At 41.7% G+C, this 21,368-nt stretch overlaps 1 protein-coding gene across 1 annotated transcript in view; it reads right to left on the minus strand.

Annotated features, from left to right (window-relative positions):
- Window positions 1-2,544: 2,544 nt before the first annotated feature.
- The window catches only part of dph1 (diphthamide biosynthesis 1), a 75,671-nt gene continuing 56,847 nt past the window's right edge, over window positions 2,545-21,368 (minus strand). The window contains exons 10-12 of the mRNA XM_061719597.1: window positions 8,005-8,083; window positions 4,535-4,669; window positions 2,545-4,149 (exon numbers count right to left, since the gene is read on the minus strand). Of these exons, the coding sequence (XP_061575581.1) occupies window positions 4,069-4,149; window positions 4,535-4,669; window positions 8,005-8,083 (295 nt within the window). The 3' untranslated portion in view covers window positions 2,545-4,068. The remainder of the gene's footprint in view (window positions 4,150-4,534; window positions 4,670-8,004; window positions 8,084-21,368) is intronic.

Consider the following 21,368-nt stretch of genomic DNA (forward strand, 5'->3'; position numbering starts at 1 on the left):
AGTCTTGTTTATTTCAAGTGAACTTCCATGTTTATTTTTTAGTCTCTTTATTAAGAAAAAAAAACAATGATAATAATAGAGGTAGGCTGATTAATCGGGTGGCCGATTACTGTAATAACAGCTATATTGTTTGACCTCAAAATAATGCATTTTTATACTAAATGCTTTAGGAGAGCCGGGCTCCTGTGTTTCCATTTGCATCTTAAAGAGTTGGAAGGAGACTGGGGGGTGGGCACTCTCCAATGTGGTGGATCCAGAAAACGCTACATCTACTGTACGTCACTAAGGGCCTCTTTCACGGACAGGTGATTTTGCCTGCATGCCAATCACAGGCTTTCCATAGCTACGCACAGAAAAACTCTGATGTAGGTAGAGAAGAAGAAAAAAATGGTTGGTGAAAGGCAGACCTTTATAAAATGCTGTTTGATGCTAAAACATCCAGATCAGGACACGCTGTGAGAAGATCATTCGGCTTGAGGGGTGTGGTGGGATGTCTTGCAAAACCAACGAAGATGCATCAAAATGTTTAAACAGCTTATTTCATTTAGGCATCCCGACCACTCGGTAGCAGGGCACGGACACTGGGCACATGCACACGAATTATCAGTATCAGCATCAAATCAATACTGTACCATTATACAATTAGATTGAATTTTGTCTCATTTCTCGGTAATTTCAAACATGAATTTTGCGTAAATACCTACAGGGATCCCCCAAACATTTTCTGGTTGTGATGTTGTTGTTCACTCTTAAACAAGAAATCTTAAAGGCCAGCGAGTAAAACCAGAAGTTTGGGGTGTTTTATCACCTTAAAGTAGAATGATTGTGAAGGATCTCATGTTTACTTATGGTAATAAAGGGGGCAGGATCTTACTAATGGGCTCACCAGAAAGTTTAACAACAGTTAAACACAGCTTCACTCACAGATAAATATTAACAGGCCTTTCCATAGGATCCAACTCATATATTCTCTACAAATGTAAATGGATGTAATTTAATATAAGATCTATAGATTCAACATGGCTTCACAAGCTTGGATAGTATTTTAGGGTAAATGGTGAGCACTGAATGTAAGTTGTTGAAGGCTTCCACTGCTTAATCATTAAAATGTCTGTTATCATGACATCTTTGCTGTATTTTACACATTTTATAGTTTTAACTAACAGCACCTGCTACTCTAAGGAAAACTCCTAGATTAAACCAATAGCTCTTGTTTTGTAGGGGTGAGGTTGGAATCCTGGTCCTGCTTCTCTCATCATTATGCCATGAAGTCTGAACCGTTCCTGTGTTCCCCCTCCTCATACGCCACCTCTTGTTTACATTCTTAAACTGCCTCTCTGATTACTTCTATTTTTTTATTAATATTATTTCTTTGTTTAAAGCTTCAGTAACCTATGTACTCTGAACTGGCCTTATACTGTTTTTTTTTTTTTATTTTTTATACCTTGTCTGCATTAATGGTTGATACCATGCTGGTAAAAACCTAAGGCATATATATGTTCATTGTTACTATATTTAATATATATATATATATATATATATATATACACATATACTGTATATACGCATACACATACATATATATACACACATACAAACCCAGTGTTTTTTTCTTTGGGGGGGGCTGTGACATCCGCTGGTAAACCAGGAAGCAAGAACACATGGAGGCACACGTCGAGCACTGGAAATCTGCAACAAAAATCACAAACGAAACACGAAACCGACACGGAGCCGGCCAAAACACGAGCAGCAACCGTCCCAAATCTTGAAATCCAATCACAATCTAAGCTAAACTACCGCGACTAACTAACCCCAAAAACTACAGAGCAAGCATACAGGTGAACAAGCCAGTGTGTATGTCTATGTGTGTGTGTGTGTGTGTGTGTGCGTGTATGTATATGTCTGTGTGGCTGTATGTGTGGCTATGTGTGTGTGTGGCTATGTGTGTGCATGTATGCATACGTTTGTGTGTGTATATATCTATGTGGCTATGTGTATGTATGTGTGTGTGTGTGTGTGTGATAATCCTATCAAAGCTCCACCTGAAGTGTATCTATAGTGGGGGAGGCAACCCCGCCACCCGCGAGACCAGAGGCCGACAAGGAAGAGCCCGGAACCCAGGCCACCAGCAACCCCACAGAGGGCGAGAAGAGGGCGGGAGGAAACCCACCGCCAGCGAGGTCCGGCCCCCTCCAGTGGCAGCCGAGGAGACCCGCGGGCGGGGACCCCACGACTGCGGGGATGCCTTATGCTGGTTTTAACTTAAAAACATTTGTGATCAATTTTGAGTCCCTGTGCGGAATCACTGTGTTTTAAATGGGGTTTTTACCATTACACTTCGCAAATACAGTTTGTTTTAGCAACTGAACAGGAATTCAGAGTTTTACAAGAAAAAAGGTTATTTCAGATCTGAATGTAAAAAATGTTATACCAAAAGACTGTTGAACTTTTGAGGAAAAAAATGGACTCAGACGTCTGGAAGTTGATCCAGAGAGTATGTTCAAGCGTTTTAGCAGCACAGAAAAAACAAGTCTGGGAAGAAAAGATTTTTTATATGATTTAGTTAGTTTTTACATTATAAAACTGAATACAACTTACAATTTTACATATGTAACAATATTTTAATAAAAGCACAAAAAGCATGTTTTTGATGGTGAAAACATTTTACAACGCTGCTCTAAGTATCCAGACCAGATGTGTTTTGTAAGCGTATATTTATTTAATGGAGACTTTAAAATGTATCTGACTTTATCTTTCCACTTTTTCTTGGGAGCAAATGAAAGTTACATTTGATGGAGAAGATCTGTACACATAACAAAGTTACTGATGTTCGAATTGAAAATTGTATCTACTGACATTTAGAATGAAAGTAAAAGCTGCAGATTTTAAATAAGATAGAACAGGGATTTACAAATCTGCTCACCTCTTATTCTCCCTCCCCCAGAGAATATGGCAAATAAATCAATAAAACATCAGGTGTGAGAGAATGCTGGTCAATAATTTACTCCTGCTCACTGTGGATCAGACAGCGTATGTAGCTCTTTACAATAAGCAACACTAGAGGGATGTTTCGTGATTAACACCCATATCTGGCAGGATACACTGGACTCTGTTACCAAGGAGACGGCTGGTAGTTGTAGGCAAATAAAAACCATTGTCTTCCGTCACCTGGGAAAGTTTCACAAGGTCTTTGGACCTGCCGAGGTCATGGTGGGCTGCTGTCAATCACTCATCGCTGCAGCAGAAACACCAACAGTGTTTATTTATTGACAGACTCCAACTCCCTCAATAAGTAATGAGGATGGAGAGCTGTCGTGACTACCTCTGTACGCATCTAGGAACTCACAGCTCACAACCAGGAACTAACAGGCTCAGCGCTTCAGTGTGACCCTCAGGTTTTAAACAAGGAGGGGGTTCCAAATTTCTTTGACCAAATCAATATTTGACAAGAAAAAAAAAAGAAGGAAGGAATCAGTGTTGGATCTTTACCATCACTACCATTCACACAGTATGTCTCACATCTTGGAGACATTATAAAGGGAAGCTCATTTAAAACATCAAACATTATTATGTGACTTCATCAAAAGACAGGTGATCTTCTTTCGACTACTGATACCCACATTAGCAGACACTCTATTCCATAAAGCATGTTCAAGGTCACCTGCTACACCTCCCCTGACGATCACAAAAGCAGCGTTTGCATTGCAGAAAGGCACATATATAACCCTGTACAGGGGAATAACTCCAGAGCAGAGAATAAAACTTCCTACAGTGGCATCTGATTCGCATCCATGAGCCTGAACACATAAACTACTCTTTCAGGTCATGTGTTTGGAGTTAAGAATACATGCAATAAAAATGTGCGTATAGGAGCAGTGAGTTTGGCCTGATCTGCAGCCCTGTCAGATCAGGGATTCGATCTGGCCGGTAATCCTTTTGATGAGGCTGAAACTCCTCTGGCCTTAGCCCTGCTCGGTGATAGATGGTCGGGACAAATATCCACTCCTCCTCTAGTCCAGCCCCAGCAAGGCTCGGGGATGAGTCGGAGACGGCGCCGGTCACGATGGCTCATTCTCCTTGACAGCTGCAGGGGGCGCAGTGGCTCTGCTCGCACTGCTTGGTGAGAACAGCTGGCTTCGTGCCTGGTTTCTGCAGGCAGGCAGGCAGTGGGATCGCATTAACACTTGGAACAATGACAGTACCTACCTCAGACAGATTAGTGGTAATATAGGGCATTATGGCTACTTTGGGGCGTATTCACAGAGCTGCATTTAAGATGACATTTAACTGTCTGTTTAGCACTTGAAAAAACAAGAACATTTTAGGAGCACATGAAGGTTAAGGTTATAACCACACCTTTAAAAAAATACCCACATGTCTGTCCTGCTGTCACTGTACCACTGGGTGTCAGTGTGGCGACATACAAACATCAAACCCCACCTGAACACATCTGATTTCCCTGTTTACCGCCCCCTTACCCTGCCCAGCCCTCTTCTTTCTATCAGTCATTCCTTTATCTTACAGCCTCGTTCACCTGGGTTTGTCTACGAGTGGGCCGCACAGGCTGGTTGTCAGGATGGTTAGGTGCCCACGGCCCCAAGCTCTGATTGGAATAGAAGTCCATGGGGTACACTTCCTTCCAGCCGACCTCCTGTAGGGCAACAGCTGCCTGCAAGATAGTTAGTCAGAAACACAGATGGAGCAACTGTCACAATTAACACACTTCCACAACTTGGCGAGGCAAAATTTGTTACCAAAATGCCTTCTGCGAGGCTGCATTGCATGTTTTTTTTCCCCTCCTGTAATCTGCTGATATACTTGCAGTTTTGCACAAATGATCTGCAGCAAACAACAGATTGATGAAAAGACACAGCAGACTGAGTATACAGACCAGACAGGTGTCATAATATTAAGCTTGGATAACATGGAGGATTGTCATGTTATCCCAATGCAACTGCACTGCATGACACAACAGCTGTTGGTGGAGCACAATAGCACGAGCAAACCAGTGCTGTGACATAAGTGCAGACTGCTCCATATGGAAGAGAAGTGCCTGTGAATATTGATTCTGAATGAAACTTAGAGCAGTGGAATGACTAAACAGATGAATAAACAAGCATAATGAAAGAAAAAATAAATGCCCGCGTTATGCGTTTATTCATTCATCCAACTAATCATTTATTTTTCAAATTATTTAGAAGCCAAGACTTTGGGGCTTGAGGATGGGGGTAGAAAACGTAAGAAAACAAGTATTAGAAATACTACAGTATAAAGCTCCAAAAACATTCACAAACCCATTAGAGAATTTAGTTCTAAGGAAACATGAAAAATTAAGCTCCAAAGTGATGCAATCTCCCTTCTGGTGGGAAATAATTTATCATTGTTATGCAGCCTGTGTGACAAGCTAATGTTTGTTGTAGAGTGCGCACCAGTACTGAGAAGCTTTATTAAAACCAGAAAGAAAACATGTAAGCCATAAATGTTGGTTTATTCCTTCTCTATACCCACTTTAGTCCTATTCAAGGCTATGGGGGCTTGATGCGATCCTGGCTGTTGATGGGGTACGCCCTGGACAGGTCAGGGCCAAACAAAAGGCAAACAACAACACACACTCAAGACTCACTCTTATTGACAACTGAGAGACAGAACTCAAACTGACGTGGATGTTTTTTTGACTGTGGGAGGAAGCTGACCACACATGCGAGGGGTGAACATACGAACTCCACACAGAAAGGTCCCAGCGGGGATTTGAAGGCAACAGCGATAACCGAACCACTGTGCTGTCAAGCTGCTGGCTGTCAAGCCATGACAAGTAGTGAAAACTTTTACTTCTTTTTTTTTCTATTCCAAAACATCTTTATTGTTCTACCACAGGCACCCCGTTGCAATCGTGTTTGCACGGTGTAAGAAAACAGTTTATTAATACATGATGCCACAAATTCACATCCTTCATACCTTAAAAATAGTGTCAGCTAAATGCCACTTTTATCAAGCAAACGACCCATGAACTGGAACTAAATATCGAATTGTTTTTTGTTGCCTTTGTTTCCCCCAAACACGATTTAACTACTCTTCTCTCCTCTCCTCTGCCCTTACTCCACCCATCTCTCATATCTCCAGCTATTAACCGCTGCTCTCCTCCTCGCCCCTCTCACACCAGCTGCCTCGCTCCGTGGAAGCTAGCTTCCTTTGCTAATCCCTGCTCTGACAGGAGAGCCAAGTGTGTCTTATTGACTATAAATATAACATGAGACGCACTGAAAATAAATGCTGCCTCCCCCAGCCCCCCCCCCACCCTTCTCCGTGCACACTCCACCCTCCCGTCTCTCTCCTTTTCATCTTCATCCTAAATGCCACAGTAAAAAGCACTGCACTGAGACGCACGACACTCATAGGTATGAGATGAAGATGGCGCGTACACATATAGTTGTGATAGAACTTAAGTGAAGCTGAAATTATTTAAATGCGCAGACGTTGCCCTCAAATAACTGCAGCGGAGAGCAAAGCCTAAAGCATAAAGGAATTACAGCATGGGGGAATTTCAGTCGTCATTTGCACAATTATAGACGTCAGTGACAAACAACAGGGAAAAAACATAACAATTTCTTCCGAGCGGAATGCGGTCGTTATCCTAAATGACTGCAGTCTGAAATGCAAGTGCTTCAACAAGCAGTGCAGAAGAAGTACAGTTAGATTCAAACGGGAACCGTTCAAATAAAATATTCTCCTGCTCGTCATTTTACAAGTCTTCAAATGAGTGGCATTTCATTCAGGGGGAAAAACACTCAACATATTGGTAGATAAATGCGAGACAGTCAGGCCACATAGCTGCTAACCCTTTGAACAAAGCAAACCAGACTTTTTTGTCCTGCTGTGACAGCTGCAGCAGCACACAAACACTTTCTTTGAAATGGATCTTTATAAGCTGGAGTCCTATCTATCTCTCTCTCTTTCAAAAAAAAACACAAGGCAGCTGCAGGAGGGGTGGGATGGTGCGGTCCTCGAGCCAGCAGTGGGTGCTAGTCAGCCGCTCGTGTTGCTTTACATGTGTGTGCTGGTATGCTTTATGGCACAGACAGAGAGAGGGAGGAAGGAGCGAGCAGGATACTCTTCCTCCGGCACCAGCAGGCCTTGAGGAGTAAACATAAATCCACTGCCCTTTTCAGACATGCTTACCATTGTCTCCTGTGCTGTGGCAGGATATACATCATGTTAGGGCTGGGCGATATGGACCAAAAGTCATATCTCGATATTTTCTAGCCAAATGGCGATACTCGATATATATCTCGATATTTTTTCTGTGCCTTAATTGGGGTTTCCCCCAAAGCATTATAGCATAGCATCTCTGTTAGCTTCATTTTTTTCTGAGGCAAAGCCTTAAAAAAACAGTCAGTTTTAATACAAAGCCTCGTGCCAAATGTCACACAGGTTCCAGCATGGGGGAATTTCAGTCTCACTTTTAAAAGTGATTCCCCCCCCGAACATTAACAAAGGTCTGCACAATATCAAAATGTATAAAACAAATGAAATAAAAATAAACTGCCTGCATATATAGAATAAAAATGCTTCTTGAATAAAATAAAACAAATATCCCTTTCCTGCATAACAATTAAATTAAAATACACTGTGCAATTAATACAATGTAGACAGTAACAGGCAGACTTTTCCACTGAGGTTGACAGTTGTGCAAATAACAAAACATTTGTGCAAATCTCAAATAAAACATTCAAGTCAATTTGTCACAAAATAAGCTATATCAAAATCATTAAAAAAAAAAAGAAAAAAAAATATATATATATTTTTTTTTTTTTTTTTTTTTAAATCGATATAAACGATATTGTCTCATACCATATCGTGTTTGAAAATATATCGATATATATTAAAATCTCGATATATCGCCCAGCCCTACATCATGTGCTCAATAGGAAGGTTTCTGCATGTTTGCTAGGATTTCTCTGAGAAGTGAGTGGCAGACTGTTTGGACACAGCAAAGTGCACCTTTACCTCATATGGAGACAGTAACGGTTTGGAGAAGGCTGTGCCCCAGTCGATGGAAAGGCGTGGGCAGGCGATCTGGATCCACCTGTAAGAAAAACAAGGTGCACACTTGAGCTCAAAACGTACACGTGTGTGTGTAAACCTGGAACAACGAGTGACGGTGAGCCGGTTACAGTTCCTATTAGACAGGCAGGGCACATCTGCAACTGCACTCCACTGTGTGGGTTTGTGATGCAGTGGGTGCAGGGAGCCTCGCTCGCCCTGATCTCCAGGCATCTGCTGGTGAGATGTGTCCTGATTTGCAACAGTACTAAAGACACTCGCGCAACCAGTCTGAATGCATAGACGGGCAGTGAAGAGGGAGGGATGGAGAGGGGAGTTTTATAGTGGACTAGTCGGATGGACTGACTGCATGAGGATAGAAAAAAACAGAAAGAACAAAAGTAAAAGAAGAAGAAATGCTGTAAAAGAAAAGAGGGAGACGTTAGGTGAGTGAATAAAAAAGCTGCACCAGTTGGTCTCCACGGACGTAGCCTACATAGCTCGCAGACAGGGTGGTGGGGTGGAGGGCTATGAATTAGGGGAGTGGGAAGGGAATGGGGGAAAAAAAAGGGAGAGGACAGAGATATGCAGCGATAGAGATAGAGAGGGATGGAGTCAAGAAAAAAATAAAGAGGAGTGGCACAAGCGAGAAGAGAAAAGAAGGTAGAACACATGCAAAAGAAAGGGAGGAGAATGGCAGGGAGAAAAGTGTTTACTCTGGAAAATGCAAGAGGGAGAGATGAGGAGGGTGTGGTTGTAAACAGCTGCAGGGGAAAGTGAACAATGGGAAAATGAAGACAAAAAAGTGGCAGGGGCTACAAGGGTTAGCTTTCACAGATCAATGCTATCCACGGCTCCATCTGCACAGAGCCAGTGTACTCTCCCCGTGTCCCTAATCCTTATGTTTGAGCGCCGTCAGGAATATTGACAAATATGGATTTAGTTGGGGGGGGGGGGGGGCGACCAACAAAAAACGTCAACAAAATAGAAAAAGACTAATGCCAGACAGAGGTAAGTGCCAGTGTGGATACGTCAAGTTGAATTGTGCACAAAAGAGTCAAGGCAAGGACAAAAGGACAGACGGCAACCCGCGAAAACATGCTGCTGTAATAGCTTGACACATTCAAGTGAGCATTACTGCATCACAGTTCCCCTCCTTCTATTCTTTTCTTTCCCAACTTTCATGCAGTTTCGCAGCTGCCGAAGTGATTGCACCGCGAGCTCTCACCCCACTCTGTTTTCCGTCACATAAATATTCCACCCGCGAGGGCAAATGAATGCCGTTTTCTCATTTTCAAATAGGAGTTTTTAAAAGTGATTCCCCCCCGAACAGTGAATTCTTATTCAACCTTCTAATTTGAGAGTCAGCTGAGTCAGACACATTAGCACCAAGCCCAAATCTCCTAAGACCCAAGTTTGCTGACTTTAGACAAAGAGTGGAATCTGAAATGTGACCTTTATGCTGATCAGCACCTTCAAGGTCTGCAGATGCATGGAAACCACATTTTGCATGTATGTGCACTTGTTCATGGATTTTCTATTTTATGTGTACATCTGCTTTTTGTACAGTTAAGCCTAAAATCATTCATCCTCAAGCCAAATTCTTACTTTGCATCATGATTTTGTTTGAAGGCTCAGTGTTTCCCATGGCCAACATTTATTTTTAGTACACTAACTGGTAGATTCCTTCCTAATCTGAATCTAATCTTTAATTTAGAGGTTTGTCTAAGGTCAAAGGATCACTATTGATCTAATCTTGATAAATCGGGTCAATGCTGATACCATTTCCACCCTGCAGGCGCTGGACGGTGCATAAATCTGAAGCCTTCGGTGATGAAGGAGGAGTCTGGTTCACCAAGACAGTCACAAAAATAGCTCACCCAGCATCTAAACAGAGGGAAACTCTTGGCAATCAATTCTGATTAGATGAAAACTCAGTTGTTCAGACACAAGCATGCAGCTTTAATTTGGTAAGATAAATGAGAGATATTCTTCCCCAACAATAGCATCCTCGGAGACAAGCGGAATGATGGGAATTACCCATTTCTTTGTAATTTAGTGGGCTCAGCAACTGTGTCGAAGGAAATGGCAGCAAGAAACTCTAAGACTACTTTGGAATTGTGGAGTTAAACATCACAGATCAGAAACATTCAACCAAATTGGTCGAGAATGGTTGCATTTATAAATGACTCTTCTGGTCGTAATTACCACTCAAGGCACTTGAGACTATAATCCACATTTACAGACACATTTCTACTGCACTTTTTTTAGCCTACGCAGTGATATCTGTCCATCGTACACACACTCGTGCACATGGGCGATGGGGAGTTGGGCGTATGTCCAAGGACACTTTGACATGTGGACTGTGGAAGCCCGGGGCCGAAGCCCCCCGAGGGAATGACAGATAGCTTCTCCTTCTCTCCTGAGCCACAAGAAATATAGAAATATATAGAGAACCACATCAATGTTTTGGGAGTGACCCAGGCCGACTTCAGACCTGAATCCTCTTTATAATTTGGAGGGAAGTAAAAAAGCAGAATGACGAAAAGAAAAGCCTTCAAAAAGGAACTGCCTTAGATCTCAGCGGAGACATTGCCAAACCTAGTTAGTGATTCTGTGAACCGTCTGAGTGCTGCAATACCAAATAAAGCCCTCGCCACTGATTTCTGGGTGTGGATCTGAATAATTCTAATACAAGGTATTTTTTTGTAGCAAGTGAAAAGAAGAAAAACACAAATTAAAATGAACACCTTTAATTAAAATCCTCTGCTTTTATTAACATTCGGTATACGTGACGGCAAAACTAAAACCAAATATATAAATCTCAAGGAGCTGGAGGGATGATTAATGAGTAAATACTCTTTTGAACCCTTTAGGCTGAGCAGAAAGTAAGATGAACAGCAGGAGAGGAGAGGCAGACTGCCACTCCTTGGGAGCAAGAGTGGATGACAAAGGATGGAAGAGGCAACTTCCAGTACTGAGAGAGACTGGAGGAACCGCACGGTCCAGTAAAAATGTATGGTGCCAAAGGAGTAACAGTCGTCAGAAAGTGGGTCAAATATTCTTTTCCAGCGTTCGATCAAACCATCATGGTAGAGAAAGCACACCGTGGCGTCCAGCAGGAGACAAGAAAGATGAGTGACACGTGGAGAAGAAGAGGAGAGCTTTTGTCTCAACTATAACTTATTTTCAAACTTACAAAGGGCTACTGAAATAAAAATAACAAAATATAGAAAAAAAAGAAGCATTGATGGAAACTTCACTCTTATCCCTTTTCTTTATGATCTGTTTACTTCGACAGAAAGTTGAACCTTTCGATTCAAAAGGCACATGCAGCGTTTAAAAGAAGTGGATTCAGGACCAGTGAGGTCCATGCTGTTTATATATATATATATATATATATATATATATATATATATATATATATAAAAAAGTAAAACGGCATGACATTTACTGCTGCTGTGCAACGTAAGCTCCAGTCTGGCCTCACCGAGTTACCTGCTGTGGACCATTACACCCCGACACTGAGAGGAGAACCTGCACCTGCACGTCTCTGCTTCAATTAATCTTAGCATCGACCCACCAAAATGCTGGAACAACTCACCTTTCAGAACTGCAGGGGAAGAAAATGGGGGGGGGGGGGGTTCACCTTTAATGGCAAACTTAATTGAATTAAAATAAATAATTTCATTTAAATATGGCCAAAATTTTAATTTCAAACACAAAGATAAGAGGCTGAAATGCACTGGGCAGCATTTGCTGTCTAGCTGAGATAAGTGTGTGTGTGCATGTGTGTGTGTTTGTGTGTGTGTGGAGATATCTGTACAATAGTTTAAAACCTGCTCGGGGACAGCGTAATTACACAGTTCAGAGTATATGCTAATGGTGGCTCTCTCCCTCACTCCACGGGTGAATATGTGAGCGTTTAATGACAGCAAAAGCCTGGGGGTGGGATCTGTTCTCTGTGCTGTCTGTAAGTGCTGAGGAGCGTCACATAGTCACATAGTCTTCCAACCTAATGTCTGGCTCTGCATCTCCTCTCTGCATGCAGCTTCCATCCCTCCCTCCACACAGCCAGACCCAACACATGCACCTTATGCTTTATAATGTCTGTTGCTGGCTAATATCAGATCTGTGTGTTCCTCTAAACTATTCTGAACAGTCACGGGGGAAATATACAACAAAAACAGAACTAACTCAACTTTTATGTGTTACAAAACAAATATACTGGAGTTAAATCAATCCTAGGTCTATCATTAGATCCTAACGAGTAAACTTCTGTTGGAGACCAAAACAATCTGGAGTATTTTGACCGTAATCAGAATATACTGAACGTTTTGCCGAATTGTGTCCATTACTGTTAGCCTAGAGGGAAAGAAGCAATGCAAGAATATTTGGTCTTTTAAGCCTCTGAAAACATTCAACAAGGCCATTACTCTTAAGTGATGGTGTGAACCAAGGTCATTTTGAATTTGTAAGTGTACAAAGTGTATAAAAACACCAGCTTGTACAGGAATGTCCTTCCCATTTGAGTTAGAAAGCATCGTCTTTTCTAATTCAGGACATCAGGGGGCACATGTCACTTAAGAACATAAGCCGAAGAGTAAGCCAGGTTTAAAGGGATAATTATGCTTGGTGAAGTATCCAAGTTTGTGACATAGAGGTGTTTATTCAACTTTGGTGTTGTGTTAATTGTTCACAGTCTACACAAAATGCTCCTGAGAGCTTTAAACCTTATTTGTGCATTTTAAGGAAGACAAGATGTAAGGAAAGATGTCACTACACAGGGAGTGTTACAAGTGACACTGTGAAGTGTGTATAAAAGGTACATAATGCATTAGTATTGGAACTGGGTAACTGTTTATGATCGTCCTTTATTGATCCCCAGAGGGAAATTTGGGAAAAAATAAGCATAAAAATAGAATGCAATAATTTGTAAAGACAGTGTATTAAACGTTGTAAATAATGTATTATTTGCACTGGACTTAAATTATCTCTGGATCTGCATTTTTCTCTGTCATTTTTTTATAATTACACCTGACATCTGGATTTAATTCAGCCCATTCGCGCTGAATAAATGAGAGATATTCTCATTTAGTCTGTGTTTTACCGTGTTTTACCGTGATTTACAAACCTTGATCCCAGAAGTGATGCATTTTATAAAACAATTACCTTTTATTTAACCAAATTGGAATATTGACTTAAAAACATCTGATCAGACAATCAAGAGTCAGATCTCAGTGGCTATATATCACATTGTGACAAGTGAAACAAATTAGAAAAAGGCATGTGAACCTATGTTTTAAGTTCCCATGGTAACAGTAAACAGGAGCTTTCGTTGAAGCCCTAAAGGTCTTGCGCTGTCAAAGAGGCTTTGAGCTTGATGAAAGATAACGTTTTTTATTGCCTGATGGAGCCACAAGTGTCTTCATTTCATTGTCCTTCTTCTTCTGATCTGGACTTCCTGTTTAAAAAGTCTCCATATGAAGCTTAATTAGGGCCCGAGCACCTTCAGTGCGAAGGCCCTATTGTATCTGTAGGAATTTCTTTCTTTCTTTCTTTCTTTCTTTCTTTCTTTCTTTCTTTCTTTCTTTCTTTCTTTCTTTCTTTCTTTCTTTCTTTCTTTCTTTCTTTCTTTCTTTCTTTCTTTCTTTCTTTCTTTCTTTCTTTCTTTCTTTCTTTCTTTCTTTCTTTCTTTCTTTCTTTCTTTCTTTCTTTCTTTCTTTCTTTCTTTCTTTCTTTCTTTCTTTCTTTCTTTCTTTCTTTCTTTCTTTCTTTCTTTCTTGTGTCACTTTGGCGCAATTTATGCCATTCCTTCGGCAGTTAATACGGCCCGAACCGTAACGTGCACCCAGGTGTGTTATACATCAAAATGTGCGTCTCCATCCTGCGACAACACGCATTACTTTTCTCTTTCAAAAGCGTTACCGTGGCGACGCTAGACGCCACAGTAACGTTCAGACAGAAAAAACTTTGCGCCTCAAGCCCCAGAATACGGTGTGACGTACATGAACAAAAATCGGTACACATCTGTATCATGTCGCTACTTAAAGAAAAGTCTCTGGGCGCCATGGCCGAAACCGAACAGGAAGTCGGCCATTTTGAACATTCTGAATTAATCGCGTAATTTTGGAGCAATATATGCCATTCCTTCGAGAATTAATACGGCCCGAACCGTATCGTGAACCCAGATGTGTTATACATCAAAATGTGCGTCTCTATCCTGCGACTACACGCATTACTTTTCTCTTTCAAAAGTGTTACCGTGGCGACGCTAGACGCCAAAAAGCGCGCCCCCCTTCATCTGATTGGTCCATATTTGATAGTTCCCCAAAAGTCACCATATTTTGCATGCAAGGCAGGCCTGGCGATAAATTTGATATTTCATGGTTTGCATTAATGGGCGTGGCAAAATGGCTCAACAGCGCCCCCCGGAAAACTTTGTGCCTCAAGCCCCACAAACCGGTTTGACGTACATGCACGAAAATCGGTACACACCTGTATCATGTCGCAACTTAAAGAAAAGTCTCTTGGAGCCATGGCCAAAACCGAACAGGAAGTCGGCCATTTTGAATTAATTGTGTAATTTTGGCGCAATTTATGCCATTCTTTCGGCAATTAATACGGCCCGAACCGTAACGTGCACCCAGGTGTGTTATACATCAAAATGTGCGTCTTCATCTTGCGACTACGCGCATTACTTTTCTCTTTCAAAAGTGTTACCGTGGCGACGCTAGACGCCAAAAAGCGCGCCTCCCTTCATCTGATTGGTCCATATTTGATAGTTCTCCAAAAGTCACCAAATTTTGCATCAAGCCAGGCCTGGCGAAAAATTTGATTTTTCATGGTTTGCATTAATGGGCGTGGCCTAACGGCTCAACAGCGCCCCCTAGAATACTTTTCTCTGCCATAACTTTTGAAAGGTTTGACATAGAGAGTCGTGGGTGGTGTCATGGGACTCGGTATTGAGTCCTTGACCATAATTGGTGAAAATTAGCCCCGCCCCTTCTTCTGATTGGTTGTCCCTATTTTCTGCTATAACTTTTGAATGGTTTGCCATAGAGAGTCATGGGTGTTGTCATCAGATTCTGTATGGAGTCCTTGACCTTCATTGGCCTGAATTAGCCCCGCCCCTTCTTCTGATTGGTTGTCCATTTTTTCTGCTATAACTTTTGAATGGTTTGACATAGGAAGTCGTGGGTGGTGTCATTTCTGATATGCTTATGGGGGCGGTGGCCATGAGTGCGAGGGCCCGTTCATCGCTGCTTGCAGCTTTAATATGGATTAATTTCTGTATGTTTATCATCTAAAACTATCAGATCATTAAACTTTAGGATCTAGAGGGTGGATATAGGCTGAAGTTGTAATATAATAACACAGCATTGTTGGGCCACACAATGAACTATGGATTGTGTGATTATATGAACAGTTGAGGCCTTGGGTCAGCTTTGAGGGCCAGTTCTGGGGCCTCAGGCTGAGACCAGCCTCCAGTTTATGATACCTGACCGCATGGTTTGGAACAAAGGAAAACCCCCCATGGTGTCCCCAAGTAGAATTTGCATCTAAGGCCCTTCAGTGATAAGGAACAGCGTTCTGATTGGACACGGACCACAAACTGCAGGAAGGGCCGCATTGACTTCCTGGGCCCAGCTATAAAGAACAAAGCCCCCCTCTCCTCCTCTTCCTCTTTGCTCTTTCCTACAGGATCTCTGCATCTCGGACCTGCCGAGAGGTTCCCTATGAGCAGGAACTACCACTTTAGCATGAAGGGCGACTAGCCACGGACCAGCCTCTCTGTGCCGCGTCTGTCTGCAGCGCGGCACGAGTAACCCACGAGGTTCCGAGCCCCAGAGGAGCCGAACCGGGGACCCAGCATGCCTCGACGTGAACGCCTTTGGACCGACCCGGAGCTGAAGGAGGCCAGCCGCTGTGCCCATGAGAGTGAGAGCCGCTCGTTATCAGGATCCCCTGCTGAGCGTAACCACCCGGCTGTTCATCAAGGAACACTGACCGGCCAGACCAAACCACTCTTTCTTCAACTACAAGATCTACATAAGAGGCTGTTTGTGTCTGGGCAGAGAAACTTAGTTAACAAAAGTTTAGTTTTACCATCTTTTTGACACTTGTATAAATACATTCTGATTAATTTGAATGAGAGAAGTTGTTTGTGCTTATTTTACACATATTTGTCACAACTGCTGGTTGCTCGGACTCCCTCCCTTAACTATTATTCTGAAGAATAACTTACCTTGAAACTGATTCTGCTGTTTAGTTATCATTTTCCTGATTACATCAGGCGGTGCCCCGTTTTGATTAAGTCATTTTGATTATTCAATTTGATAAATAATATACTTTATTAATTATTAAGGATTGTCCTTCGACAATCATTAATAACTCTTTGATAACTGAATCAGCACCCCGTCTGTGACAAACAGCATGTATCACAATTGTCAGAATTACCCAAGTAAAGAGGCAGACAAGGTGAAATGAGGAATTAAAAAAAAAAAAAAGAGAGACTGCGGCTTGCACACCACTGGATTACTGACAAGTGCATTCAGATGGGATGGAAATTATTATTATTGTTTGACTTGAAACTGGATGTCAACAGTTAATTTTGCATGATGTCTCCTTTTTTACGATCATCAGGCAGGATGTATTCCCAAAACGTCTATATCATTCAGTATTAGTGTTGCCTTCGGAGATGTGCACATTACCCACACACAGAATGTGCACTAATGCAACCACATGTTTGTGGTTGCGAGCTTTTCAAATGTGCACCGATACCAAGCCAGATGGTCCCTTTTCTCTTCAGCCAAGCTGCATCCGTTTACAACCTTGTTTCCATAAAAGCTGGACGTTAGGTGAAATGTACTGTGAATAAAATTAGAATGCAGTGATTTTCCAAGTCTCATAAACATCTCAAAAGAGTTGTGACAGGCCAATGTTTGCCACCATTTTCTACCGTGCAACATAGCCTCCTCTTTTAACAGCAGCGAGAGCAGCTTTGGGAGAGGAATGCCATCCTGGTCTGATACACGATTGGAGAATCTTAACATCCCTGTGTCTTCTATTCTCCATTTTTTTCCTCTTCCTGATTGTCAACTGTTTTAAACTGGTGAAACGACTGGACTGTGGGCTGCTCAGTTCATGGGTTCATGGGTTCATGGGTTCATGGGTTCATGGGTTCATGTGTTCTTTGCATGTAGACTGTAGGGGGAACTGTGTTCCTGAGTCCAAAGTCTCATTTCCATAACAGAATCCTGCCTGTTTCAAAAGCAGCGATGCTTAGGGAACTTTTAACATTTGGTTTCGGCTTTGTCATTAACATGCAGACATTCCTCCAGATTCTCTGCATCATTTGATGACATTTTGTTCTGTAGGCAATGCAATATTCAAAGTCTTAACTTTTATTCTGAAATTCCTTCCTAATTTGGAGATTCAGTTTTGCAGACTGGTCAGCCTCTGCCTCTCTTTCCCTCTGAGAGACTCAGCCTCTCAAAGAGCTCTTTTATACCCAATCATGTCGCTGACCTGTTACCAATTAACATAATTAGTTGCAAGATGTTGCTCCAGGTGTTTCTGTTCTCAGTAGTGCAGCGTTTTGCTCCCCACATCTTAACTTTTAAGACGTGACGCTGCCATCAAATTCCAGATGAGCTCATAATATCCCATTAAATGAAAATGTCTTACTTTTAAGATTTTAATATGTTTTCTATGTTTTAATGTGAGTAAAATATGACAGTATGAGGTTTGCATGTCATTTTGTTGTCCCAACTTTTTTCCAAGTTGATGTTGTGCAATTGAACTTATATCTTTCTAAAACAATAAAACGTGTCTTTTTCTACTTCTGATACAGTAAGCGGTCTTTGTACTATTTACATTTAAACCCAGGATTTGGATGTTTTTCTAAGCATTTATTTACAAACCAAATTCATCTATAAACACTGTTGGATTCTGATTCTCAAATTTGTTTTCTAAGGCTTTTGTTTACTTTACATCGCGGCTGGCTATCCTTGATACTAGAACAGATCTTGTTGAAAAGCTTTTTGTTTGTAAGAAGGGATTGTTTTGGTTGGGTAAATCATGCCGTAGTTTTTGACTCATCATGTCCCTGTCTGCAAAGGAGGGGGAATAAAAACAAACAAAAAAGAACAATAAAAGGAATTGCTTTCACAATAGCTTTGTTGTTTTTTTAATAAAAGACAGTCCCCTCAATTACACATATCTCTTCATCTCTCTCTCTCTCTTGCTCACTCCAACTCAATCTCTCTCAGAGCTTCTGTCCCCATCTCACCCACTCCTCCCTCACATATCACACCTCTCATTACTCCACAGCGAGAGGCCAAATTGAAGCAGTGTGTGAGTGTGAGTGTCTGTGCGAGTGTGATTGGAGCTGTTGCACATCAACGTCTCACTAGACCCTCTGCCCATCTTCAGATCTGCTCTTGTGGCTGGAAGTCAGATAAACCAGACGAACTGATCCTTGCAGCCAGGGTGCCTAATATTTTATTGAAGAAACTTGAGAATTTTATTTTTAAAGATGGCAATCAATGTTGCAGGGCTGGATAATGCTGCCAGGTGGTGGACAGTTTTTCAACATGAGCTCCTGAGATTTTTCAGAAATACCTTTTAATAGACTGTGTTTCAACACTGTGTTGCCATTGGACAGCAGTACAAATTATATCTCCGCGCCACCCTTCACCACGACGGCCGTTGGGGGTACTGCAGCCAACAGTGAAGCCGGCACGGGAGAACGGGGAGAACGCGCATGCAGCGTCATGTGACATCACATCCGCCGGACAGCGCGGGAAATTCCGGCCCGGAATTGCAGCACATTTTGCAGCACACAGCCTGTTCAAGGCAACAGAGACATACGCTAGAGGGCTCATTCTTTTTGGTTTGGAATGGTTCATCTGACATTATTACTAGAAAACTTAAAACGTATACAAATTTTTTTCATAAATCCTGCCTCATGCTCCTTTAAGTACTCAGGCTCCTCCAGACAAAAGGCCTATTGAGACAATGCATTCCTTTCTAATGGCTTGACAACAGTCCTTGGCTCTACTGTATTTACTGAGCTCAAATAATCTGAATAGATAGACAGATAAATCGTCATGTCGGGCAGTTTTAAAATCTGCACAGCTTTCACAGACAAGAGATCATTTTAATCAATTCCATAATTCAGTAGTTGTTCACAAAACAACTACTGTATTTTAACGGAATATAGAAAAAAAATCTGCTCTGTTTTTCTGAATTGACGAGATAATTATCACAGAATTCTGGAAAGGTTTTAATGAAAAAATAAATCTGCTCTGTTTTTCTGAATTAACGAGATACCTCACAACATGCAAGAAGCTGTCATTCACTTGAGAGCTCGATTTCATGGAAGCAAACATGTCCCGCCTGTCCAGTTTAATACAGTTTAATTTTGCTTTTGGTTTGAAACATTGGGAGATACTCTTGTCTTTAAGTTATATAGATGGTATTGTTATTAGTTTGTCGACTTTGCGCAGGCACCTCAGGACTTGGTTGTTCAGACGGAAAGCCCTGATCTGCTGATCTGCAAAGCGCAGACCTCCGCCGGCTTTCCCATTCATGTGTACGTGCTGCCGCGGCGCAACAGCGGACCGCTCTGCAGCCAAGCTTGGCCAAGCCAAGCTTTGATGTTAATGTTAAAAAATGGTTGAAAGACAGTCACATTATTTATGTTGTCATTAAAGGGGACCTATTATGAAAAACACGTTTTTTCTTGTTTTAACATATGGTGGTCTCCCCTCAGCCTGCCAACACAGAAAACATTAAATAACATGAAATTCTGCAGGGTCTGTACAGCCCGCCCGGCTGAATCTTCCAGTGTCATGTGACTTCTACGAGCCGTTCAGAATCTGCTCCCGTCATGAGTCACGACGGGAGCAGATTTCCATAGGTCGGCCTCCGCTGCTGAAACCACGCCCACAACTCCGCCGGCTGGAGCTTCAGCCATTGTTCAGAAGTGGTGGCTGTTTCCAACGGTTTTTCCACATCGAGGGGACAGTAAAAATGAGGTTTTGCATCGACATTTACCCTCATAAAAAGGATCAGTGCCCACAGTACGGACCCGGCAACTGCACACGAGTCAGCGGTAAGTGACGTTATTTTTTTAATGTTATTTATATTTGTCTACAAGTATGATCTTTGCATTGGCTAAGTATTTAGCTTGGCTCCGGAGCACCGGAGGTTTTAATAAGATAAAAGAAGAAAAAAAATTAAAAAGAAGTAAAATAGATATAATAGTAATAATGATAATTATAACAGTAACAGCAACAACTAAATATCTAAATATAGTGTTTTGGCTCTCTGCTGCTGCCGCTCACAGATGCCCCTGGTGGTTGTTTGGCTACACTGCAGCCTCTGATGACCCCCCCCCCCCCACCTCCCCTCCTCCCCCCTCGAACAAGATGATGTGATGTGATGTGATTCACACGTGAGATTACGTGTGAATCATGCGTGAGTGGCGTCGCATGAAACTCCGACCATCTGTATACACACACAGATAACAATACTTTAAAGCGTAAAATATATCAAAATTATGGTATGTTAGTTATTGATCAGCAGCTTCACAGCTCAGATGGCCTCAGGAGAAACACATTTTTAATCCAGGAGACTTTTCAGTATACCTCAGGTAACTGCATTGATGTGCCCCACTTTTAAGCTACAATGGCTAAAGTCAAACTTTTCATTGTTTATTCAATGATCAAAACCATATTTCTATTCAGGATATGTAATTGCTGAGGAAACAAATTAAGTTATGCTGGATTTTCAAATGGAGCTGATGGTCAGTTTTGTTCGTCTAGTTAAAACCCCACAACGCCAATTGTCCACAGTATTATAGCATGCTGCAAATTATGCTGACTCACAAATAATGTGTGCAATGATGCTTACAGAATGCATTTCAAATGTTGCTGATTGACTTCTTGTTCATCACGATTGTTCTGCAAGGGTCCATGTCATAGAATATGAATTACACCCATATTATGCTAATTAAGACGTCTAGCATTCATACTTTGTGGTTGAGTGACTGAGTTTCACATCCTTTAACAAAGACAGTATTTTTCCCAGACAACGCAAAGTCGAAGCACCGTATGAAGCTTCGGGCCGACCCATGACCTTGATCAGAATGAAGTATGTACAGAAAATGGATGGATGGATGGATGGATGTTCCCAACAAGCCAATTGTTCAGCATCACGTAAATATGTTTCATGTACTTAAAACGTTTTGTTTTTTTAAATCACCAGGCATGACATCACACAGAAATGCCTTTCTCTGTTTTTTACTAAAAACAGAACCT

The sequence above is a fragment of the Cololabis saira genome, chromosome 4 (genome assembly GCF_033807715.1).
Source record: "Cololabis saira isolate AMF1-May2022 chromosome 4, fColSai1.1, whole genome shotgun sequence".
Taxonomy (NCBI): Eukaryota; Metazoa; Chordata; class Actinopteri; order Beloniformes; family Belonidae; genus Cololabis; species Cololabis saira.